This window comes from Balaenoptera acutorostrata, chromosome 7 (assembly GCF_949987535.1).
Source record: "Balaenoptera acutorostrata chromosome 7, mBalAcu1.1, whole genome shotgun sequence".
In the NCBI taxonomy this organism is placed as follows: domain Eukaryota; kingdom Metazoa; phylum Chordata; class Mammalia; order Artiodactyla; family Balaenopteridae; genus Balaenoptera; species Balaenoptera acutorostrata.
The window spans coordinates 56,080,057-56,106,391 of NC_080070.1; the positions used below are offsets into that span (position 1 = coordinate 56,080,057).

Sequence of the window (26,335 nt, forward strand, 5' to 3'; positions counted from 1 at the left end):
CTTATCAATCGCACAATAACTCCCATGGGGCGTGGTGGATGGTAGGTTCCCTTACATCTGAGGAAAGTGGCACAGAAAGCTGCTGCTGCTTTCCAGCTATTGAATGGTGGAAATTAGAATCCAGGCCTTCTTCAAAAGCAACGGCCAAGTAAGGAAAAGCTGTGGGCTTTGGAGGGAAATAGACCTCCATCCAGACCAGTGGACAAACTAGACCAGGGTTGCATTACAAACATTCCGTGTTCTGACCGGAACATTAGGGGTACTAAAATTCTGCGAATTATGCTGGGGTCCAGGGCTCGGAAGGGGCTGGGATTGGGACAGGTCACAGTCCGTGAGTGGGTCCACGGGTCCAGCTCGGTACCTGGTGCCCACCGCGGTCCCACTGGCCGGCAACCGGAGGAACCCAGGGCCGAGGAGCCATGTGCCGGCCGCAATCGTGGAGCCAAATCCTCCTGCCAATATTCTTCTCCCTCTTTCTCGTCCAACTGTTTATCAGCTTCTCAGAGAATAGTTTTTCCCAAGTCTCCAGACACAAGAACAAGCACAAACCAAAATCTATGGATGACGGTAAGCCATCCTGAGCCCAGAGGCTGCTGCCCCAGGCGTGCCACCGCCGTTGTTTTTCCTACTGGTTGTGCCACGCTGGCAGGCTGAGATTTTCAGCTCTAAAGTTGCCTTTTGGTTTTGGCAGGAAGACATTTTTTAAGGATCTTAACGTTTTTGGTGAAATCCAGTTAAATTGGACTCAAATTCATTTGCTTTATCTGAAGTGTGAAAAGTGGATTAAAACAGTTTTAAATGTGGAAAGCATGTTCCCCACGCCTGCGTTTTGCAGGACCTATAGTGCAAAGCTTTGTGCTGTGAATAAGGTGTTGGGTTTTGTTCTAATCAGACCCCACTCAATGGCCATAGCTAGTCTTTCTTAGTGTTGTACGGTCTTAGTTAATAAAGTACTTAATTTGGGTCTTATCTTAAGAAATAATTACTTGGTTTGGAGACTTCCTTTGGCTCCCCTCCCCAACTGAAGAAATTCTGAAACATTATAAGTTGTACTGAGTTAAATTCATGAACCTGGAGATAAGGTTTTCGGTATCCTAAACTGGAATTGTATAGATAGAATAAGGACAGGATTTGAACTACTTGGAAAATGCCCTGTAAAGCCAAGACTGCCATTTTTTTTTTTTTTTTTTTTTTTTTTTAAAGGATTTTTCTTATTTTTATTTATTTATTTATTTATTTATTTTTGGCTGTGTTGGGTCTTCGGTTCGTGCGAGGGCTTTCTCCAGTTGCGGCAAGCGGGGGCCACTCTTCATCGCGGTGCGGGGACCGCTCTTCATCGCGGTGCGCGGGCCTTTCTCTATCGCGGCCCCTCCCGTCGCGGGGCACAGGCTCCAGACGCGCAGGCTCAGCAATTGTGGCTCACGGGCCCAGCTGCTCCGTGGCATGTGGGATCTTCCCAGACCAGGGCTCGAACCCGTGTCCCCTGCATTAGCAGGCAGATTCTCAACCACTGCGCCACCAGGGAAGCCCAAGACTGCCATTTTTATGAAGACTATAAGACAGAATAATTACCGCTTTCTGGTTTTCAGAGTCAAAAAGATAGAATCTGTGAGTGTCTTCCTTCCTAAAACCAAACCCAAAGCTCTTAGCTTTGCACTGAAATGAGACTCTCCTTTGAGAGGGTGGAGGATGGGGAGAGGCTGAATCAAAAGATCTGGCTTGTTTCCTTTGGTTTCATCTTTCCCATACATTTTTCTCTCATTTAACCTCTCAATCATTCCCATACATACTTCAAGAGGAACAATGTTCTCATACCATCCCTGCCATGTTCTTCCCAGGAAAAGTGCCTAAAAACATAGGCCAAACATAGAAACAAGTCCCTCCCTTTGTTCCCTAACAAATTGGAGTCATACTAGAATTTTGCAGAAAACCTTGTTAAAATGTTGAGGAAGAACAAAAAGGGAGTAAACAAAAATAAATCAAAAATCATGGATAACATAGTCTGGTCTTCTAGCTAGCTTGGTTCTAGGGCTGACGAACCCAGTCAGTGTTTCTGAGGAAACAGCTTCCCTTTGGGAGGGAAAGCCTGGTTCAGCCAGTCCTGGGCCTCCCCTGAGTGTTTGCTTCCTAGCCTGGGGTAATTTCTCCTTTGAACTTGCACTCAACCTTCCTATTTTATAAGGATATGGTTTCTTAGACATTATGATTCTTTCACTTCCAAAACTGCGAAAGGGATTCTAACCTTTCACTGAGATCTCCACCTATATCCCTGCTGGTGGTCTGAGTGATAGACCTTTCCCACAGGCAACACACAGGACTTTGTTAATGATCCCACATCAAGTGAGATCTCCTACTAAGCGGGTTGCTTTGATTCCCAGGGCTTTTAACCCTGATGTTTCATTTACATTTGAGAGCTTAGTAAGCAATATCCCAAGAAGTTGTAGTTTGCTCTTGGAACTTTGGGTTAAGAATCTTCTTTTCCAATACCTAATGAATGCATAAAAAAATACTAAAATGTAGAGAAATTCTCTTACTGGGAGCAACCAGAAAACAAAGGGGTATGGCCTATAAAACAAGTGGCAAGCTAGGAAAGAAATAGAAGATTCTAGATCAAAATAGAATAGCACAACATGGTAACACTGCAAATGCCACCATCACCCTTTAGAAATGACTGAGTCACTAAATTCCAAGAATTTTGATTAGTACTCCCAGATCTAGAGAGATGCAAATTGAGTGGGTGTCCTATTCTTCACCTGTTCTGAAGATCTACAGAGAAATGGTTTTGGAGGAGAAATAAGAAAAACAGAGAAACTGAACAGTGGATCTGACTCTGATGGAAACACAAGTTCCTGGGCTACAAACTGGATTTAGGGGCAGAACTACAATACAGAAATATTCCCTGTATGGAAATGGGATATATCTCCAATTAGCTAGAGTGAACCCTGGCAGTGGAAAATGATAAAACCTCAGAAGAGAGTGTAGAGCCCAGATATTCTAACAAAGTCTGGCACAGACTCACCTGAGTTCTCTCCCTTTGTCAAATACTGAGAACAACCAAGTGAAGAGAGCATAAAATACAGTAAAACTGTAGTTTGTCAGAAAAAAAATTTCAAGGACAGTGGTAAGGTGGTCAAAATGTCACTTCTACTGTGTCAACACAAATAGAAGGTCTGAACAGAACTATCTAAGCATTAGTAAGATGAAAATAGACAATATAGAACCTGTGCAAACACTGCATAGCTAACAGAATAAATAATGGAGTATATGCTCCCATGCAGAAAAACAGCTAATCTGTCCTAGAAGAAAACATAACTCAAGGAACAGATGAAAATTTCCCCACAAGTGCTGAGCTAGAGAACCACCAAATGAGAAATAGATTCAGTGAAACATATCTCAAAGTCAAGATATCAGAATGAGATGAAAGGCAGATTTCTCCAAGGAAATGAATTGAAGGCTAAGTAATTTGAACATGAGGCAAGGCTTCCAGGTTTTCTCTTTATTTCTGTAGTACCCATTTGTTTATTTCTGTAATGGTGAACACACCAAGAATATTTGTCATGCAGACTCTACATATACTTATTATATTGGACTCTGGTAGCTGCCTCCTTCCTCTGCCCTCTAGCCTAGCATGTACTGATATCTGGGGGGAGGTGGGTCTTCATTGTCTTTCCCCTGGTAGATTTCTCAATCTCTTCTATCACCTGCATACCTGATTCCCAGTACTAAGTTCCCTATGTTATATATAATCAGAGTGATTTCTGTCACTCACAGACCCTTTCTGAGAAAGGTGTACTCATGGATACTATTCAGCAAAATGAATATAAACTAAGGGGGAAATGTGGGATTCAAGAAAGAGTAGTAAGCAAAGAAACCAGTAAAACTTTTATAAATGATTGATTACAAGTCAATAGCAATTTAAATACATTAACAGTCTAATAATGATTGATAGCCATTTAATAATAATTAAAATTCCAGATGATTTCTACCTGGGGAGTGGTGTGGGAAGGGAAAGGAAGAAAGTTAAAGCATATTAGGATCCTTATATAGGTAGAGAATGTAGATCCTGATTAAGCAATGATAGAAAGAAGAATATAAAATATATCTCTCAAAAATTTTTAAGGAAGTAAATAAAATGTAAGGATGTAATATAGAGAATAGTAATATATGAAATCTTGTTATCTTCCCCCCAAATTTTTCTCTTAGCTGTTCATCAAAAATTTTTAATTCCAGATAAACTTTAGACCAGCTTGTCTGATTCAGTTGTTCTATTTTTTTAAATTATTAATTAATTCTTTGCAATGCCAATCAAAAAGAAAGTTTTTGTTTTGATATCTAGTATAATATATGTTGATGCCTGGCATCTCTAGGTATTTGAAATTGTGATCCCTCACGGAAGAAGAGAAGAGGAACAAGGATGGAATTTTATGGAATAACAACATTTTAGACATTGATAGAGGGAATGGAACCAGTCAGGAAACTCAAAAAGGAATGGCCAGAGATGTTCCAAGAGAACTAGGAGAGAATGATGCTGCAGAAATTATGAAAATGTAATCAAGAGGAAGGAAGTGACTAGAGAGAAAACAAATACACAAAAAAATCGGGTCTTTAAGAGGGTATAGGAAGAATCTGGTCCTGAGAATGCTGTAGAAATAGCTAGTTCCTCTTTCTTCAGGAACAGAGTAAAAGAAGAAAAGAACCTATTGCTTCATGTAGCACATTGTCATGTAGGTCAGCTGTCCCTCATTTGTTCTTCAGTAACAGCAAGAAACACTATAAGAAAGACTGCTGGTTAGTTATACAAATACTCAGTCTAAATCTCTGAGATGGACCCAGATCGGGTCATTCACTGACATGAAGTTCAGGCTAAAGAGAAGGGAATGAGGCCATGAGGGGCAAATAGATTTGGAAAACAATGGAAAGGTCAAGAAAAGTGAAGGTCTGAGTCATGTCAAAAGGCAAACGAGAGGAAAGGAAAGAAGATTCTAGTCAGAGACTAGAATATTGGTATTTAAGATTTCATGGTTGCAGTCATTTGGAATGATGGCAAAATCCACGTTTAGATTACGGAAATAATTTGTTTAAAGTAAGATGAAGCATCAGAGTTTCTCTGGATGGTGGAATTTCAGCTGATTTTTATTTTTTTATGTATACTTATTTCTTATATTGAACATGTGTCACTTTTATAACTACATAAAGACAATCCTGTTTAAATTTTTGAAAAGTTGGAGACAGAGGCTCCGCACTACCCCTAACCCTCAAGTTCCAATCTGTAAATCGTGGAAGGAGGATTCTGATTGGCCTGACTTGCTCAGATTCCTTCTCCCTGGATCAATGAGTGTGGTGTGGGATTAGCCCAATTTGATTCAGGTGCGTAGCTTTAGATGCCTGGTTGGGACCAGGGAGTTAGTGTAGGAGAGGAAAGTTATTTTTTAGAACTTACTTGGCTAATCAAAGTTGGATGATGCTATTTCATATTTTTCTGAGTAACAGGAGAAAGTAAGGAGTTAGGATTTAACTGGTATCAATGAGAAAGTGTCTAGACATATGAAAATAATAAAGGAAAATGCTCAGGGTATGGATACATTTGCCATGAAACAGGAATGACTTAATGAAACGCATTTTATATAAAGTTGAGCAATAAATAGGCTTTGTATTTATATTTTTGTACTTAATTTTTTTGCAGCATGTACTGTATGGAAAAATTGTCAATTGTGCACAGAAAATAACAAAGTAAGTTAACTTTTATTTGAGGAAATTGTCTTGGGAATGTTATAAAGTCACACAGTTTACAGTTGTAGTCTAAAAGATATGCCAAACTTTGTTTTACACAATTTTTTAATAGTAGGAATGACTAATGGTGGTTATTAAGAAGTATTCTGCATTTCAAACCGCTCCTTGAGAATCTAGAAGTAAAGGAAAAATTTAGTGCAAACATGTACTCGCTTCTAGAAAATTATACTTCAAAAACAAAATAATTTTTTGTTTGAAAAAAATTATACTTCGATTTAAAAAAAAGAAAAGAAAAAACACACTCTTTAGTCTGGTTCAAAACCCATCACATTCTGAGAAAAGTTTACCTTTCCAAATAATTCCACAAAATTTCATGACGATGGATTTCACTCCTGCCACAGTGGAAACCTGTTCTTTATTCTACCATAGCTTCTGTGTCTAAAGCCCTCCCTTCCTGCACAGATTTTACCTTTTCTTCAAAGCTCAGACAAATTCTTCCTATTCTCTGAAAGAAATCTTATCCAATCAACTAGAAGTGAGTACTTTTGCTATGAACTCCTATTACATTTATTATCTGTTCCACTCCTTTTGAAATTCTAATATTCTTCCATTTAGAAACATTTGTTTTTTATAGAGTGGAAATATTGTACCTGCAAGTTAAATTTTCAACCTCTAGAAAACAATGCTTTATATATCAATGTAACCTAACTTCCATTATATCTAGCATTTGCCCATAAATAATTAGTAAATGCTCTTTTTATCCTCTCTATGTCCACTACTTTAAAATCCCTCTTTGCACAATAACACTTATTTAATATTTTTGGCCAGTATAAGTATTAAACCATTTGGTTTATACAATGTTAACGAACGATTAAACATTACTATGTACCTTCCTTTCTGCATTTTTTCATTTTATTAATATTAACCATCATTCTAAAGTCTGTTAGCTGACTTCTCACTTCTCACTCTCTTAAGGGTCTGAGGTTGGCATGGCTTTGTATTTATATGGGTCATCTTCCTTAGCTACAAGAAAAAAATTCATGTAATTTGTCTTAAATTACGCATTACTAATATAGAGATGTTGAATATATTCTACTGTTCCTCTGGGTAATTTGAAGTTCTTCTCTTTGAAGACTTTTTAGCCTTAGTTAAGGAATTAGTCAGGGACTTTCTTGGCGGTCCATTGGTTAAGACTTCACCTTCTAGTGCAGGGGGTGCAGGTTCGATCCTTGGGTGGGGAGCTAAGATCCCACATGCCTCCAGGCAAAAAAACCATAAAACAGAAGCAATATTGTAACAAATTCAATAAGGACTTTAAAAATGGTCCATGTAAAAAAAAAAATCTTAAAAAAATAAAAGGAATTGGTCAAATCTTTTTGAGGTAACTGACAGACACCCAACTCAAACTACTTTATTAAAAAAGAGAATTTATTAACTCACAAAACTGGTAAGCCCAGGGTGGCCTTGACATCATGTACAGCTGAGTCTTAAAGGATGTTATTCCCATTTCCTCTCTCTCTTTTCATCTCCCAGCTCTGCCTCACTCTGGGTATTGACCTCATTTTCTTCTATGGCAAATGAACATTTTCCATATAGCTGGGGAAGAGGCAGGCTCCCAGCAGACCTCTCTCAATGCCTGTATACAATTCCACAGAAGATTCTGATTGACCCTATTTGGGTCTTATGTCCAGTCCAGCACTAGTTACTGGGCCAGAGGGATGGGCTACTCTGAGTGCTATTACCTGGGTCAGGTGATTCCAGGAGGAAGAAAGTGGTGGAGCACAGCTGACTGATAGCTGCAGACCCACATAAAGGTGGGGAAGAGGTCCGAAAAGGTAAGAGGGTGTGGGTTACCAGAGGAAGAAAGATGGTGACACAATCTGGGCAGACAGAGAGTAAAAAAATAAACTACCTTAGGCTACTGTGTTTCACCCTTTGACCTTTCAGGAAGTACACATTCTGTTTTCTCCATCCCTACATTTAAAAAAATGCTCCTGTTAATTAATGCAACCAACCCTCAAGTAAAATTGTACTTACCCAGAGTCATTGTCAGTTACTGCCCCCCAGCTATAACTTTGGAATGTCAGAGAGATGTACGTGGTGTGCAGACGTTCTGTTGAGTTTCCCTGGCCAAGCAGTGAGTTATTGGTCACCAATCTGGCTGCCCCAGGCTTAACCTGCGAAGGAGCTCCCTTTTCCGTTGTTCTCTGAGCTCCTATCAGAGAGAGGCACAGGGAAGAATGTCTCTTCTGGGGACTGCACTGCTTTAGGAGCTCATGTGCTGTGAACCTGGTTATCGGGGCCAGGGAATCAGCTTAGCGCTAAGTGACCACAAGCTCCTCTCTGACAGGTTCAGGTTTTTTCTGGCAGTTCATCTCCCTTAAAACCCTGCTAGATGGCATGAACTTGATTCCTAAAAACTCTGAGATCTAATAACCAAGGCCTGAAGTCTCTGGGCTGTAATCCTTGAATGTAGACTTTGACTTTGAAGTTCCAGCCTTTAAGCAGCAGTCTAAGAGGACAGGACCCATTTAGCCAAAATGGCTTCAATCTTAAATTTGCCTTCATTTGACCTTTGATCTTGGTTAACATGAAACAAAAGTTGGCCTGTGATATATCTCTTGCTCTCAGGCAGTGTCTAAGGGGTGACTTTTTACAGTGGAATGTATATCCTGCTGGTCTCAGGATATACAGCAAGAAGTGATTGGGAGGGGTCTGGGATCAGTCTTATAGGATTGGTTACCAGCATAGAACCAAATTGATTACATTAGAACCTAAGCTTCCCTATTTACTAGGTATGTGACCTTGTGTGAGTCATTTGACTGCTCTGTGCCTTATTATCCTCCTCTATAAAGTGGATATAACAGTACCTAGCTTACAGGGTTGTCATGAGGATGAAATGAGTTAATATATATAAAGGGCTCAGAAAGGTGCCTGTCACATGGTAGGCCCTATGTAAGTGACAGCCATTTTTACCACTCTGTCCTCATTTTTTTTTACTCTTCCAGGTTCTAGTCTTATCTTCCATGGTGGTTGCCACCATTGTACCTTGCTTTTGCTTACTTCAGCAAGAGACTTAGAATTCAATTTTCCTACTTCCACATGATCATCTGGCCACCAGTGAGCAAAAAGGGGAAAGGGGGTAAAGCAAGGCTGGTTTACAGCACCACCAGGCCCACATGTAACAGAAGAGGAATCCCCAGAGGAAAGTGTGAATGCTGCAGACAAGGGGAATGGGAAAGAGTGTTAGAAAGAGAGAGGGGAAAAAACAAACAAACAACAACAACGAAAAACACCCTATCTTCTGAAGTCATTATTACTACTTTGTGAAATAATGTCTTAGATTTAGTTCTCTAACTACAGAGCCTGAGAGAGGGATTCAGGTACATGTGATTTCTTGAGTGACTGCTGTTCAGCAAAATTCTATGAAGGAGTAAGGAACTCAGAGAAACTAAGGGACAAGAGCCAAGCAAAGATGTGATCTCAGCTAAAGCCTACACTTGGCCTGAACCATGGGCAGCCCTGGGGCAAAAAGTTACATAGCAGAGTTGTGCCTGCCTTGAGGCAAGGATGTCCATTGTTTGGAACCCCATATACCAGTCAACTCCTGACAGAGGTGGAAGTAACCTCATAGGCAAGATGGTCCCTATCCACGAGGACCATGCAAGAAGAATGGCAGCTTGAGCCATTGGCAGTCAACACTCATTGCAGCTAGATTTGTGTGCATGGGCCTGGTAAAGTGGATCTGGTAAAGCGGCAGACCACCAACAGCATCAACTACAAATAATAATAATAAAATAATGATGATGATGATGATGGCTGTTATATATTGAATACTTATTGAACTAGTACTAGAAACTTACTGGGATTGTGGTTATTATACTTGGACACTGCTTTTATTTTTTTCTTTCCAAATACAGTGTTTTTGGTGCAGTGAAGAAAGGGCTTGCAGAAAAATTTGTTTTCCATATTTCGGGTGTCATTTCAGTTCTATATTTTGGTTGAACTGTCGCGGTGAGTTGTCCTTATTTGAATTTTATGTACTTTTTACAATTGATTTGCAAACTAGTGATCTGCTACAATTGAAGAGTTATAAATTATTATATTTGCTTTATTAAAATATAGCAAGTCTGTTCATTGGTGTTTCCTCTGATACAGACTGATACTGATTGTTTCCAGGCAGTGTTGGTTCAAACTAGGTCAACATTCATTCTGATTTGTGGGTGGCTTACCATACCAATTGTTAAATACTTTAAATTTCATCTCTAAAGTACTCTGATGAACAATAACCATAACCCAGTAAAGGGAGGTTTGTGTTCTTAAGTTGTTTTAGGAACTCCAGGAGTTTCTTGTAAGCTAGTCCTGAGGACATATTGAGCCCAATAGCATTATTAATAACTTATATTTCCTCAGCTAATGTGTTCAATACTGAGACTTGACATTCAGAACAATGACTCCCTGGGACTGAACTCATCTCAATCATCAAAGAATCTTTAATTTTATATCTGTAATGTTGTATTTTTGGTGTTTTTTAAAAATTGAAGTGAAAAAATATAAATTTTGCTCACAAATCCATGTTTTCTTCAGGTACCATGAGGTAAATTTAAATCATAGTTGTAGCAAAGAACTTATATATAGCAAGTGACACTTCATGTATTTAGTATGAATGGGGAACCCTAGTCTCCTACTTCATCTTCTTCCCTTCTAGTTTCATTTTACAGGTACACCAGGCTGATAAGTTAAATAGTATTGAGAGGGGATACAGTTTACAGGTGTGCTGGAAATCTGCTTTCCCAGCAAGCGTTGGCTGCCTTTTTGATAAGGAACTGATGAAACTCAAACAACAAACCAACCCCTGCTACCTACTATTTTATCTTCATAGAAACAGCAACCTGAGAGATCTATTCTTTCTGTTGAGATATTGCCTGGAATGAGTCTAGAGACAAAATAAAGGAAAAAATAAGCCTGTGGCCTAATAGTTTACCAATCTGGAGATAAAGGACATTAAATGTTACCTCTTTTTAGCAACCCAGATTATTTTCAAATGTTAGTGATTATTGCGTTAAGAGTAGTTTTATTGGAGCATATGATGTATGTTATCATTTTTAATAATGACCTGTGAATTTGTATTTAAGAATCAGACTGCATGATATTAGGAATGATGAAACTATGAGAAATTATTAACCTTCTGTTAGCTTAAAATATATTTCTTTTCTTTTCATACATTTCAGTTGACATGTTTGGATTCCTGATGCTTCTACTCATTGCAATATTGATTATAGTGTTCATTTGTCAATGCCTCATCTATCAATATTACCTGCAGACGTATGTTCCTTTTATCCTTAATAAGAATGCACTTTAGGATACTATCATTGAAGGGAATGCCAAGCTAGTAATCAGAAAATGTTTTACTTTTTTTATGTAATAAAAATAGTATATGCATCCATATGATAAAGGAAAAATTTTTCAAAAGGTACAGAAAATTGTAAAATAAAAAGGTTATTCCGGGACTTTCCTGGTGGTCCAGTGGTTAAGAATCCACCTTCCAATGCAGGGGACGTGGGTTCGATCCCTGGTTGGGGAACTAGGATCCCACATGCCACGGGGCAACTACGCCCGCGTGCCACAACTAGAGAGCCTGCGCCTGCGTGCTCTGGAGCCCACGTGCCACAACTAGAGAGCCCGCACACCGCAACTACTCAGCCTGCGTGCCACAGCTAGAGAGAAGTCTGCATGCTGCAACAAAAGATCCCGCATGCTGCAGATCCCACGTGCCTCAACTAAGACCTGACACAGCCAAAAATAAATAAATAAATATTTAAAAAATAAACTCCTTACCTTATTTAAAAAAAAAAGTTTATTTTTCCCACTCCCCACTCCACCTCCGATAGCTCCTCTCCAAAAATAATCCTTTTAATATGATTCTATTTGTAGTTCTTTTTTTGGCTACCTCCATGTGTTTGAACAGTATGGTTTTATCTCCTTTTCATGATTTCTTAACTTTACATGTTATCTATCAACTCCCCATCATGAAAGCTGAAAAATTTGTCTTGCACTATCCATATTTTTTTGTTATTTTGCTGTTAGGGGATATTATTATTTTGCTATTTTTGAATTGTAACTATTGTTCATTACTAGCTCTTAAGATGCCTAATCTTTCTTCTGTTGGTTATCTTTTTGACTTTGAGTAATCCATTCGGTCCTCTGTTTCTCTATCCATCAATACTTCTCCCATTATTTAAGATAAGAAAATTTGGAACCCTGTGTTTCCTTCTACCTGTCCTCTTCTCTCTCTAGCTCCTAAATTCTGTAAGCTTTCGCACTCATTTGACCTTGTCAAGTGTATAATATTTACATTCTGTAACTATATTTATATCTTGAAATGCTTACTCTATAGTTTCAATCTAAAATGTCTTAAACTAGTAAAATAATAAAACATATTATGATTGTGTAAATACTGTTTAGGAAACAACTGAAGTGGAAATAGGAAAGGTAATTCTACGTCACTAACCTGCGTTGCTTGAAAGGGAATTACCTAGTATTAAGATCAAATACAGTCTCTTTCCTTACTCTCCATTTCTCAAAGTCATGATACATTTCAGCTTGTTTCATGTTTACATTGTGACTTTCCTATACAGCTTTTGCATTTCCTAGAGTTTTAGTTACCTTCATTATTTCTTGTCAAGAAGGACACAGGACACCTGTATCTTTATTCCTATCACTGTGATTACTCATCTAGTATTTGGTAAAATATATTCATTGTCTTCTTATAGATATTCTTTTAAAAGTCCTGTGACTTCCTGTTATAATTTACAAAAATTAGTTTCTTTTCACTGCTCTACTGAGAAGAAATTTTTGGATCCCATATCTTCCCTTTTTTAGGATTCATTTTTTTCCCCTTTTGCTGGAGTATATTCTCAAGTAACTTTTTCAAAAGGAGTTCACAGAGGTATGGAAAATATTTTCATAGTCCATACACGTTGAGAAGTTTGTTTTTCTTCATTCTCCTTCAGGCCAACCCAGTATTATTTTCTTTCTTTAAATTGTACACCTTTTTCAAGAAGGAGCCAGAGACAAGATAGAAAGATCCATAGATAAGGCAGAGGCACTTTAATAGTCCCATCTGTAAGTAAAATGTGCCTGTATGAAAAGATAAGTGTTGGCCAAATGTTCTGTTTGCTTACTTAAGACCACTTCTTTGTCTAGGACTTTGTATTTTTCTGGCTATGAGACCTTATATCCTTTTCTTATTAACATATAAAGATAAAAGAAAGGGTAAGATGGAAGATAATTCCTTATTCTTTACATCTTAGAAAAAATATATACCCAGAAGGAAGAACCAGTAAGGGTACATTACATATGTGGCAAGAGTCTGTGACAAACATGTTGTTTTATATATATATATTCCGCCCCCCCCAGGATCCTGGTCTCTTATAAGTGTCATCACTTTTTTGCATAGTGCTTATCAGTTAAGTGGCTAATTATTCCTAGAAGAGAATAGGGTCCTGAGCAAATATCCATCACTGAAGTTTCTGCAGTTTAGAAGGAAAACTCTGAAGCTTCTCTGCAAATATGGGCCAACAACTGCCCTCAGTTCTGATTTAGCTCTGCTATTCATCTGCTATCTCTTCTTTTTTGATTTCTTCTAGAGATCTCCTAGACCTTGTTAATTCCATGAGCACTGCATTCTGTTAGAGGAATTTGTCTTATTAAGGACTTCTTGTACTTCATAATCCAAAGATGCTGCTTGGGTTCCAGAAACATCCATCGTTCATTAAAAAAATGAATGACTAATGGGGCATCAAAAGATTGATTACTACATCTGATCTAATAGTCTTGTTATTTAGCAGATATGATTTTAAGTTAAAGCACTTTTTAAAGTTCCAAGTGTTAGAGAACATAAATGTTTAACCGCTCGTGTACTCACTGCCTCCTTTGGCTCTCATCTATTTTAGTAAACATTTACTGAGTATTTATTATGCCTTAAGTAGTGTGGTTGTCACTAGGGACATAATTATAACAAGAAAGATAAATCCTTGCCTTTGTGGAGCTTACATCCTACTAAGAGAAGGCACAGAGAAGTAAACAAGCAATTATTAATTCTATTGCTAACTTATTGATATTTTAAATGATATTTCATTTATTTTAATTGTATTACTGTATTCTTAATCAAACACTTTAATTCTCCTGGTGGATAAATAAAAGGAGAACTTAATGTAATAAAGCAATGGTAATAAAAAGTTACATAAATGTAGTCTATCTAATAAGATAATTCCAATTATAACTTTATTCTGAAAATAAGCCTCACTAACTCTAAGTTTACCATCCTTTTGAACAGAACTCAAGTCTATATTGCTGGAAGACCACACACAATTTACATTCCTCGTGGGACTGCTCCTGGCAAGTATTATAATTTGTTTGATGACGTGCCCCAGACTCTTTCAGTAACTCACAGCTGGAAGTCTTCCCCTTACTTATCCCGGGCATCAAAATTAAAGTATGAGTAGGAAACACTGTTCTCGTTTCTAAAACACATTCTTATAACCTCAATAGCTAGTGTAGGATGGGTAAAAACCATAATATTGATAGAGAAGAGTTTAAAATTTCCAACCTAAATTGGATATTAATACCTTTCCCAGTTACCCCAACTCCCACTCCGCAAAAGCAACTCAACAAAAGTTTCACTTTGCTTTAAGGAATCCTTGAAGACTTTTCCCAAATCAATTCATCCTACCTAGTTGACTGACCCTCTCTCCACTCTTTTCAGCTTGATTCTTTAAACCTTCCCGTACTTACAAGGCTCCTGCTTACCCAGAACTCAGATCTTAGCTCCCTTCAGCTCAACATGCACAGCTCTGGGCAGGTCCTCACACTCCTCCGCCCAGGCCTAGATCCTGGGACCCCAACTGAAGTCAGAACCACAACCCCCTTGTTCACCTGGGTAATTGAACCATAAAGTATCTACTGATGAAAGGGTACTGCCAGGTCCTTTATAATTTCCATTAAAAATAACATCAGGGGACATCCATATTATTGTGCTGCTCTGGGCCTCTGGGACATGATACTAAATCTGAATGAGAAACAGGGTAAACCTTGTAGGGGCAAGGATGAACTGTCAAGCATGTACATACTCCATTGCTAACTTCTAGATCTTGTTACATAGAAATTGTTTTGATGGTAACAGGATCACGAACTGTTTTAAAAAGCTATTTGAGGAGAGGAGCTGAAGTACAGGGTGATTGCTGCTTCCTAGGATTGAAATCACACCAGAGGGCTGCAGAGGACGATGCGGCATTTCAACTTGTCTCCCTCCATGTTCAGTTCCACAGCAAACTGAACCAGGAGAAATGCTTTGAAAAGAGCACAGGGTTGGATATTTATTCATTTCAGATAGAAACCGTTATCTATTCACAGATTGAGAACAGTTAGTTACACTAGATTCATTGTAGGGAATAAAATGTAATCAAATTCAGAAAGCAGGATTATTTTCCACCCAGGAGAAAAAAAATCTCAAGCCCAAGGGATAGCCTATATTAAAAGGTTGAATAAAGTAAACAAGATTCTTCAAAAGGAATTGAGAAGGTGGAAAGTGGAAGCATGGTGTCATAGACTTACAGATTGGGAGGTTACTGATACCCTAACTGTGTGTGGTCTTATGCGTGTTTATCCGAGACACAGAATAAACAGACTTCTGACTTGTGGAAGAAGAAAATATGGAACCTGAAAAACGTCATACACTATGCACATTTGACCACGATGCCTCTCACCCACAGAGTTATTTTCCTGGAGTGATAGTAATATCGCCCCTCTTGGTCCTTGATCCAAACTTCTCTAGAAAATGAATTCAGAAGATGATTTGAAGGGATTAGGGATTCATTGAGCATCCACAGGTTTTCTGTCAGCAGAGACAACTAGTTTTGTGGTCACCACCAAATGTTTGGCCTTTTCCTCTTTGTTAAACTCATACCCAAGTTGATAATACCTTAAGTCATTTGAGCCCTAGATATTAAAATAGCAGTAATATTGCAGTATCAGAATAGAAATCATATTGATTATTTCTAAATATTTTATGTTTAGCATTTAAAAAAAATTAGGCAAGTCCTCACTGACTTTTCTTAGAAAGACTTTGAAAAGGTAAATTGTTTCTCTCTTCTCATAGTATATAATGAATAGATAACTGAAAAGCTAGATCATCCAGAGAGAGAATAAGGAAGTTTCTTCAATGGTAAGCTTTCAAATTATATTGCATGAATTTTCTGCATGACTTCCCTCCCTCCTATTATGTAACTTTTCAGAAATGTAATCAGAATCATTAAGAAAGTAAGTGGAAATAAATCTGTAAAATGTAAACTGATATTCCATGCCTGACACATATAATAGAAGGCAGCAGAAAATGGAGCTAAAATAGCTCCTCAGTCAGGCTGCCTTAGTTGAAATCTGGGCTTCATTTACTAAGTATGTCACATTGGACAACTAACTTAACCTGTCTGTGTCTCAGTTTACTCATTTGTTAATATTCACCAGTAATAGTGAATAAATCAGTGGGTAGCTCTGAGGGACAAAATGAGATTTTATGGGCAAAATTTTTAGAATTTCCCTGACACTCAGTAAGTTCTTAATAAATGTTAATCATTACTGCTGGAGTACAGAATCTCAGCCCTTGGAGGCATATGAAGGTCACCCTGCCCAACCCCTCCTCCAGTGCTAGGACCCTCTTGCCCGTATCTCTGGCATGTTTGATGGTGAACAGCTGGAGACTGTCACTTGTATGAAAACAATGACTAATTTGGCTTTGTTTATGTGTGTGCGCGTGTGTATATGAATGTTTTGTGCATGCCCAGGTGCTTGACTTTCAACAGGGTAAACACACAGGCATACTTTTATTGCCACTTCCTACATCCACCTACACAGAAAGGAAGACCCTAGCTAGAGGCATGCTCCATAGTTGTATGGCTCCTGAAGTTGTCAGTGCTGGTGAATAAGGAAGGAGGGGAAGGAGAATGCAGGTAACTCCCAGAAGCCTGCAGGCCCCCTAGAGGCCAGAATGATCTCCAGGAGAGAAATTAGAGTTTAAAAGATCAGCGACACTAGGATGACCATCTATCATCCAAACTGGGACCATTTTGAGAGTAAAAGGGGGTACTATTAATAATTATTCTGGGAGAAAAGTTATAAACCAGGAGTATCTTGGGCAAATGAGAACATGTAGTCATGCTGGTTAACACCCACTGTTGTGAGGGAAATGCGTGCATTTATTTGCTGTTGGAGGGATTGGGTATCTATACAAACTTTTAAAAAGGCAATCTGACAGTGTCTATTAAAACAGTTTTTGGGTACTCTTTGACCTGGTAATTCTGTTATTAGAAATTTTTTTCCCCTTAGGAGTCACCAAAATTATATATATTAGTTGAATCAGATGAATTTCTAGATTTGTCCATTTGTGACATACAATTTCATACAGTTCAAACTAATAAAATTGTCAGGAGTTGATTTATGTGTTGTGGGACCTGAAGCTTATGAAATTTTGAGACCCTTGTAAAAATTGTTTTTAAATCTTCTTTTTGTTAATTTTACAAAAATGTTTGACTCTGATAACACATATTCCCAGAACCTTAAAAGGCCTAGGGCAAATGAGGGCTCCTAAAGCTTAAGCTGTACCACACACACACATATTTTATTAAATATTTTAAAAATAGGACACACACATCACACACATTCTTGTCTAGACTTGAATAAGAATGGAACTGTCATACATTTGGGGGTATAAGTTAGTACAAGAATTCTAAAAATTAGTTTGCTAATACGAATCAAGAGCATGAAACTTTTTTTACTCTTTAAATCCCAATAATGTCACTTTTAGGAATTTATCCTATGAAAATAATCTGAAATAGTTTCATTTTTAACATGTCGCTCTATGATCCATTAGGAATTAAGCATGATATATGGTGTGAGATTCAGTTCCAATTTTATCTTTTTCCAAATGGCTATCAAGCACAATTTATTTTAAAAGCCCATCTTTACGCCAGTGATGAGATGGAATTTTTTTCATAAATTAAATGTACTCAAATACACATTTGAGTATATTTTTATTCTATTCACTGCCATTGGTTTGTCTGGCTAATCATTCCCTAACACCATAATTAATTATGGAGGATATATAAATTATTTTAATATCTGGAAGGGATATTAAACTTCTCCCCACCTCACATTACTCTTCTTGTTTCCATTTTTTCTTAATTTTAAGTTCAAGCATAATAAAGATGAGTTGTTTATTCTAACTTGTGCCAATGCTGGAAATTTCTGAAAGTTAAACATTTGTTCTCTGGAAAAGATAGTCATTCTAGAACTTCAGAGGTTCTCCATGTACAGTAATTCATGAATTTACAGTGATTTCCTCTTGATTTGTTGCAACTTGGTTGTCCTCCCCTCCCCGTCCTGCCTTTCTTCCTCTTCCTCTTTCTCTTTTTCTTCTTTCTGTCTTTTCTTTTCCCTTACTTCCTTCATCTCTTCCTTCCAGAGCAGACTTACCAAAGAAGTACTTGATGATATTAGTATTTTTTTAAAAAAATTTATGTCTTCTCATGCTGCCTTGCTGTCCAACTTTTGTACCAGAGCATTTCATTTTGAATAAAATGCTACTGCAGGGGGAAAGTGTTGCAGAAGAGCTTTTACTATACAGTTGACCATATAATAATCATAGAAAGACTTTCAAATGCATAATGGAAAAGTTATAATTTTTAATGCTTTTTGGTTACATATTCTGTTAAAAATAAAACAGTGAAACATTTTTTAAAAATAGACCTGATATTCCAGCCCAGAACTGTCTTCTATAAAGCAATATTTTGAAATCTTAGAATAAGACATAAAAATATACTAGGACAAATTATAGAACCTAGTTTTCTATTCTTGTTCATATCTAATCAGTAAATTTAGAGAAAAGGAAGTGAACTCTACTGAGAGTTTTGACCCAGGATTGTGAGGAAACAGGACTGTGGGGAGAGAGGAATAAAGAGCCAGAAAGACTGGGATTCAGGGGAGGCTTTGTTTGAGTGATGAGAATGGAATGAGAGAAAGAGTATTTGAAGGGCGAACTATCTTAAATTGGGAAGTGGGCTCCAAGGCAGAGCTTTGCCTGCAAGAATTTATTGGAGAATGCTCTTAGGAATAACACATATAAGGGAGAGAGAGAGAAGCAGACTTGGGCAGGGGGAAAAATTGAATTGTCATATAGTCACAACAGAGCCCTCAGTAAATTTAATGGAGACTTCTGGAACCTAGATGGCCTCCCTAATTGAGGCAAAGGGGCCCAAACCTCCATATCAACTATCATTAGATGTGGGATGCTCTCCAAAAGGAGACTTAACTTTGAGTGCGGCAGCTCCCTTTGAGGGCAATTATCAAAGAGAGCCTGGCAGCTGGAGGAATGAGTGCCTTCTTCTGGAAAGGGAAGTCCAGGCATCTGCCACAGCAGCTGTCATTCATTTGGGGGAATATTGAGAATAGTGATGCTAGGAAGATAGGATTTGAAATGTTCTCCTGCTCATTAAGTGCACACTCCTCCCTCTCCACTTTAGCATTTTCTTTACAACGGAAGTGAATATTAACATTTCTTTCAATTATATCTTTCCATTGTTGTTGAAATCATTATTATTATTATTATTATTATTATTATTATTATTATTATTATTATTAGATTGACCCTATGCAGAGGTTGGGCCATATGTGACCAGCTTTATTTCTGGGTTAAATAAATTTTGGAAAAGAATTAATTGTGATGGTGACCAAGAAGGGAAAAATATGCAAACAGAAGATGGTAGATTTACTAAGAAAAGAAGGTAATTGAAAAAACGGTTGTCTTGGAGAAGTAGAAAAAAGCAGATCTAATGGGACAGGGAGTGGTGAAGTAGAAGGTTGTCATCAGAGAATAAAACTTCTCCTAGAACACTAGGAGATGGAACAGTTTCGGTCAGGAATTGGCAAACTTTCTTATAAAGGGCAGATAGTAAATGTTTTAGGCTTTTGGGGTCTTCTGGTCTACTCAACTTTACTGTCGTGTAAAATCAGCCATAGACAATACATAATCGAATGTATATGACTGTGTTCCAATAAAATTTTATTTACAGAAACATGAGAGGGCCAGATTTGGTTTGGGAGCCATAGTTTGTGGAACCCTGGTTTAGATGATGAAAAAGCATTGAATGGCTAACTGGTGTTTGCCTGGCTTGTTACACTGACTTGTAACAAATGTGTTTAAAGATTCCATATAAAATAGCCAAAAGAAGATACAAAGGGAAAGCTAGAATAAAGTAACCATTATGTAACTAATAATCCCATCACTTTTGTCACATGGTTGATCACAGTATGCACAGCCTTTCACTAATTTTTTCATCCTTCACATTTATATTCTTACTTCTAAATACTGAGTTTTTTGAGATGGAAGCAACAATTAATCCAGCCAACATATGCCATCCTGATAAATCCAAAGGGGTTTTGACAAACACATCATAAAAAGTAACTAATCTCAAAAGAAATGTAGCAGTAATCCAAAAGGAATAGATTAGACCTCTGAAATATACATGTGACAGGGGTCTTTCCACTTAATTTGTGTGGAAATTGGTGTGGATTCTTGACAAATCTTTTACCCTCTATCCTTTATTATGCAGCTGTCCAATAAAACACCTTTGATACTTTTCCAGAGTTTTGAAATCTACATGACAAATTTTAAACTTCTTTGAAAAGGATGTTCATTGCCTTTTTGGAGTAAGGCAGTATTTTCCACATCCAAGTTGCTGCCTGGCCAAATCCACAAACAGGGATGTTATTAAGGAAAGTCTTCATTGGGCTGTAGGTGAGATGAGATGACCCTAATCATCACGACTGTACAACCAACAGAAATTTACTCCAAAATTTCATTTACTCTTTCAAATTGGGTGCCCAAATACTAAAAAGGGAGAATTAAAGAGACTCCTTTATGTTGCTTGTGTTTTTTGGTAAACATATGCTGTTGAGTTATCTATTGAGCATGCCAGAGCCTAATGAGAAAATTTGTGACTGAAAATCGTGGAGACAGACTTAACCTTCTGTTTCCTCCTGGTAGAGGAGAGCAAACAGTTAAAAGGCTGAGGGTGAGTGGCAGAATGACAATAGCTTTGTTAACCTGACTCTGTAGATTAGATGATCATTGCCCAAAATGCCAGCTTCTGGTTGGCTGTAAGAAAATGCCTTTTTTTCATTTCACTCACCAGTTTCTCCCTCCATTTAAATGGTAATTACACATTTATAATGCATTGCAAGTATGTCCAGTTTTACTCAGAATCCTCTGGGAGCTCTAGAAACTAGTGCTTTCATAATGAGGGATACTCTTTTGGAGTTATTTCTTTGCTTGGGAAGATCTTGGTTCTATTAATTTTTTTCTACTTTCACTTGTCCTTTTTTTTTTGTTTCCCTCAAAACCAACAGGATTTTTCCAATCAAATAGTGAGCCCTGGCAAAATTGAATAATGATATTCAAGTCATGTAACTTTAAATAATATCTTTATTTTAAGTATCTTTTAATTACCTTGGTAGTTGCTGCATATTAATTTGGTATTATTGTTTTCCCAAAAAATAAATCAGACTACTTTCCAGTAAAATCACGCCCCCCCCCATTTTTCCCTTTTCAAAATTATCTCCTTATATTTTTGAAAAATCTAATGGTTAGGGACTTCCCTGATGGCGCAGTGGTTAAGAATCCGCCTGCCAATGCAGGGAACACGGGTTTGAGCCCTGGTCCAGGAAGATCCCACGTGCTGTGGAGCAACTAAACCCATGCACCACAACTACTGAGCCTGCGCTCTGGGGCCCGCAAGCCACAACTACTGAGCCTGCGTGCCACAACTACTGAAGCCTGTGCGCCTAGAGCCCATGCTCCGCAGCAAGAGAAGCCACTGCAATGAGAAGCCCGCACACCACAACAAAGAGTAGCCCCCGCTCACCACAACTAGAGAAAGCCCGCGCACAGCAATGAAGACCCAACGCAGCCAAAAATAAAATATAAATTTTAGAAAATCTATGGTTAATTCTGATCCTGCATTTTTCCTTTTTCTCCCTCTTCTCTCTGTGCTTGATATTTAGTTCAAGATTCATTTTGGTATTCAAATCAGTGCCTACTTGTTTCATTAGGTTTAGTATTTTATCTTGACCTTCCAAAAAACTTGAATGCAATAGAAATACCAGGCAAAACCTAATGATCTGGTGAAATTAATAATGACAGGTACTAAATATGAACCTCTCAACATATTCCTGAACTAGTACTTATTTAAGCAATCATTTTATATCAATAACTTTTATTTTTCTGATATCAAGATTATTTTTATGTAAACCTCCATCAAATTCTTTGGGGAACAAGCATTTTTTGCCAAGTTATTTATAATAGGTAGGATTAATAGTTATACAAAGATAAATGTTGATAAAATATAATGCAGGAATAACTTTTTTTTTATAAGTGTATATAGTGATGGTTTCTGTCAAAACGGTGTCTAAATGAAATAGAACCATATAAATGAGACCCTGTGGGTAATTTTTAAAAATTAGTGAAGGCAATAACATTTTTCTCAAGGGACTCCTCCTAAAATGTGGCAAGTGCTTTTTGGGAGATGGGGGAGTTCTGTGGTCAGTTTTATAAGATGCATCTGGAATTTATTCACTGTAAGATCTCAGGTAAATTGCTTAATATCTCTGAGCCTTGATTTCCTCATGCATATAGGAATAATAATAACCACTTTGCAAGGAAGTTGAGGAAAAATGTAGGAAAAACTCTTGGAATATAATATACAGTCAATAAGTGGTAGCTCCTGGGCAAGGGAAGGAGCCAGGTAAGATACTACAATGAAGTAGGAGTCTAGTCCCTGAACCAGCAAGATCCTAGGTTCTAATCTCTGCCCACCACTTTTGAACTGTTTAATGCTAAGCAAATTATTTATATACTAAGTCGTCCCATATGAAAGGGAAATAACAATACTATAAAAGTTGTGTGAGAAGTAATTTTTATAGTGCTTGGCATATAGTAGGTACTCAATAAATGGTTCTATTATTGCCTGTTATGTCACTGTAGGTCTGTAGGCACTGTGGGAACATATAGAGGAACCTTACAGGTTACCTTTAGGCACTTAAAATCTTTCAAGGAAGAGAAGGCCTTGAGATAAGTATGTTTAGGTAGTACAAAATATAGTATAGTAAGTTCCACAACAGGGGTCCATAGGTGCCTAAGTGTTGAGTTAAAGTCTAGATAACTCATATTCATAGGGGTCAAGTAAGACTTCATGGAAGCAATCATGTCAGCTCAGCTGAATTTGAAGAGTGGTCAGAATTATCAACAGACAGAGATTAACGCTGTTAGGGGAGGGAGTTTGGGAGAAAGGAAGCAGAAGGAGCAATGAAAGTCATGAAGGTGAAAAAGCACAGTTATACATGAGTAAAATAGTAAATAAATTCTACTATTTCTTTAAAGTATAAGGAACAGGGAACGTGCAGGATTAATGGCTGATACTTACTGGGCACTCATGTGCCTGGCACTGTTCTAAGGGCTTTAATTCATTGAATCCTCACAACAGTCCCATGAGAAAAGTCTTAGTACTTCATAGATAAGGGAATAGAGCCCTTATAGTGCCTATATGTGAAATAGAAAATGATGTCCTTTCTTCTGAGCCTGTAGCAGCCCTGTGCTGAGACACAGCTTGGTGAGTGGTGCATGGGCTATACTTCTACCCCCGCTCACCCCTCACCCTCAGCCAGATGCCTCACTCAGGACCCCTCAGCCTATACTAATGCGTGCAGCAGTCCTGCTTAGTGTCTTAAAGCTGGGCAATCTGGGTCCAGGGTCTGAGCTTTTAATCACGATGCTATGTGATGAGAAAGGTACCTGGTCCTTATTTGTGGGTAATCTTGAAATCCCCACTTAGGAATTTGAGCTTTATTTTAAAAGTAAAAGGAGACATTGACTTTATTTTGAAGAAACGTAGAGGCACTTTTTAGCAAAGGTGAGGAATAACAATCATTTATTTGTAAGGAAATATATCTCGATGGTATTATTGGGGTGGGGACAGGGAAATGGGATGGGTGGATGATTTAGAGAGGGGAGATTCAGGCAGGAAGACCAAGTTAGGAGAGTGCCAGTCATTCGAGTGGGCACAGGTGAAAGCCCAAATGCGAATGGTGGCATGAAATTGGGAGGAGACTTGAATGACATTTTAGATTAGAATTCACAGACCCTCTTGATCATTTAGAAGTAGAGTGTCAAAAGGAGGAGCTGAAGGAGATTTCAAGGCTTCCAACTTGGGTAATTGGAAGACAGTGATGCTGTTAAGATAATGAAGGAAAACAGGAGGAAGGGCAAGGACATTTTGGTGAGAAGGATAAAGTTTTCATGTTGAATTTGTGGTAATGGCAAGACATGCATGTAGAAATTCCAACCAAGAGTTAGGACTGTGGGTGTGGAGCTGGGGAAATTTGAGCTGAAGAACTAAATGAAGAAAGAGTCTACATGAATCCATGGGTGTGGGTGAGAGCAATTGTGGAGTGTGTCAAGAGAACAGAAGGACAAGAAAGGATCCTTCAGGATAGCCTTAATCTAGAGTGTGGAAAGAAGTTATGGTGTCACCCAAGAAGATGGAGCAGTGACCCAGAGTAATCAAGTCAGAATAGAGCAGAGCTAAGATATAGGACAAGGGTGGTCAGGAACACCAAATGTGTGGCACAGGCAAAGTTGCTCATACACATAATCTATTTTGTAAACTGCAGCAATGCTTTTAAACGATTAGGATGTTTCAGGATACTAAGGAGCACTTTGGTGCATATTAGGTACTGTGGTAGCTGAAAATAGATTGTAGCTTTCTACAGTGCATTTTCTATCCTATGAGGAGTGTCATGTGCAATAAATGATTTATCTTACAGGACAGAGGTTGCCTGGAGCATCACGTAGAGAAGGAATCTGAGTAATGCCCAGGCTCAGTGGGAAAGAACATTAGAATCTATTAGCAATATTGACCCTCTGTGGTAGGAGTGGGGAATACTGTGTCAAAGTTGGTCTTTTCTGGATTAGATGCTTCCTAAGGTATTGTTAAAGCTCGAAGTTTCTGTGATCATCAGAGCCTAGTTTATCATACACATCAACCTTTTTAAAAAAGGCAAATGACTCCTCATGATTTTTGTAGCACAATTTTCCAGTGAGGCTTGCAAAATGAGACTGAATGTCAGGTACTCTAGAGTGAATGAATGAAGAAAAATTATGTGCATTCAATAGGGTAAATAAGGCAGAGTCACCACACACCTTCAACTCAGCTGGTTCCTAATAAAAGGGTTAGGGGTGTGTGTGTGTGTGTGTGTGTGTGTGTGTGTGTGTGTGTGTGTGTGTGTGTGTGTATTCAGTTGTTTGGGACTTCAGATAAATGTTCTAATGGGAGTATGGTGGTAATATGTGAAGGAATTGAAAGTAATTGCTTTTTACAGAAAGAGGAAAAAAGTTATTTAAATTTCTCCAGTCAAGAACTTTTATTATAGAAAGCCACAGGAGGGGAACATAAAAAGCCAATGCTGAGCTGGATTATTCACTGAGGAGAATTCATAGTAACCACATTAATAAAGTTTTAGATGAGACTCTTCACTGTTGTATGTAAATAACTATTGCAGAGAAGCTTTTATTTTATAACTATTCATTATCGTAGAAATTTACTGTTCTTAGTATGGAAAAAGTTGTCCTGAAACACTTTTGGAAAATGCCATTGTAATTTAAATACCTATTGGAATTAATTTTAGAAACAATTTTGCTTTGCAGAATCCTAGAGCTGTAGCCCTTTGTATGTCTTCTAACATATCTACTGTATTATATGAATGTACACAAATCATTTCATCTCTGTGTCAGAATAGAACTCCTTGAGGGCAAGGGCAGTATTGCATCGCTATACCATTGGCATCGCTGTGTGTAGCGCCTCTCCCTAGTCTCCTCTGACTTTTCCTCCTGTCCACTGACATTTTCAAGAGTCAGCTTTCATAACCCCTCTGATGAAGGTGTGGGACATAGTATCTGCCATCAAAAAACTTAAAATCCGGTTGCTGAGAGAACAGTCGCCAGAAATAGATAATGAACAAGGGAGGTAATTAATAACTTAGAGAATAGGTCCACAGTAATTGCTATTTCAAAACCTTGATTTCATTTTCATTCCTGCTTCAGCCACAGATAAATTCTCAATGAGGTAGGCAAGGACTTTCAAGAGATATGACAACATATAGTAACTCTACGATTACTATTTCCTGTGCACACCTACTGTCTCTTTCCCTGTATTTTTGTTCTCACTGTTATTTATTTATTTATTTTTCTGATGAGGGGCTCTTGTACCAATTCCTGATATTCATTTGTCAAAACGCTAACTTTTTTTTTTTTTCGAATCTCGTCTTCAATGCCACCTTCAAACACATTTTCCTGGTCTCCCTTAAGCAACTGTTATCTCTTCCTTTTTTCAGATCACTTTCCTTTCCGCTGTCTCTTGGTACTTATCTTAAGGTAGAAATTGTGTTTTATTGGATAGAGTACAGAATCTCAGCTCTATCATCGTTTGTGATATCTGGAGCA

General features: G+C 37.9%; 1 protein-coding gene across 1 annotated transcript; it reads left to right on the top strand.

Moving 5' to 3' along the window:
- The first annotated feature begins 419 nt into the window (after positions 1-419).
- PTTG1IP2 (PTTG1IP family member 2) lies at positions 420-14,237 on the top strand. Its single transcript, XM_057549652.1, has 6 exons — positions 420-567; positions 2,976-2,978; positions 5,684-5,730; positions 9,651-9,744; positions 10,962-11,055; positions 14,069-14,237. Exons 1-6 carry the CDS (start codon positions 420-422, stop codon positions 14,235-14,237), a joined length of 555 nt encoding a protein of 184 aa, XP_057405635.1.
- The last annotated feature ends 12,098 nt before the right edge of the window (positions 14,238-26,335 follow it).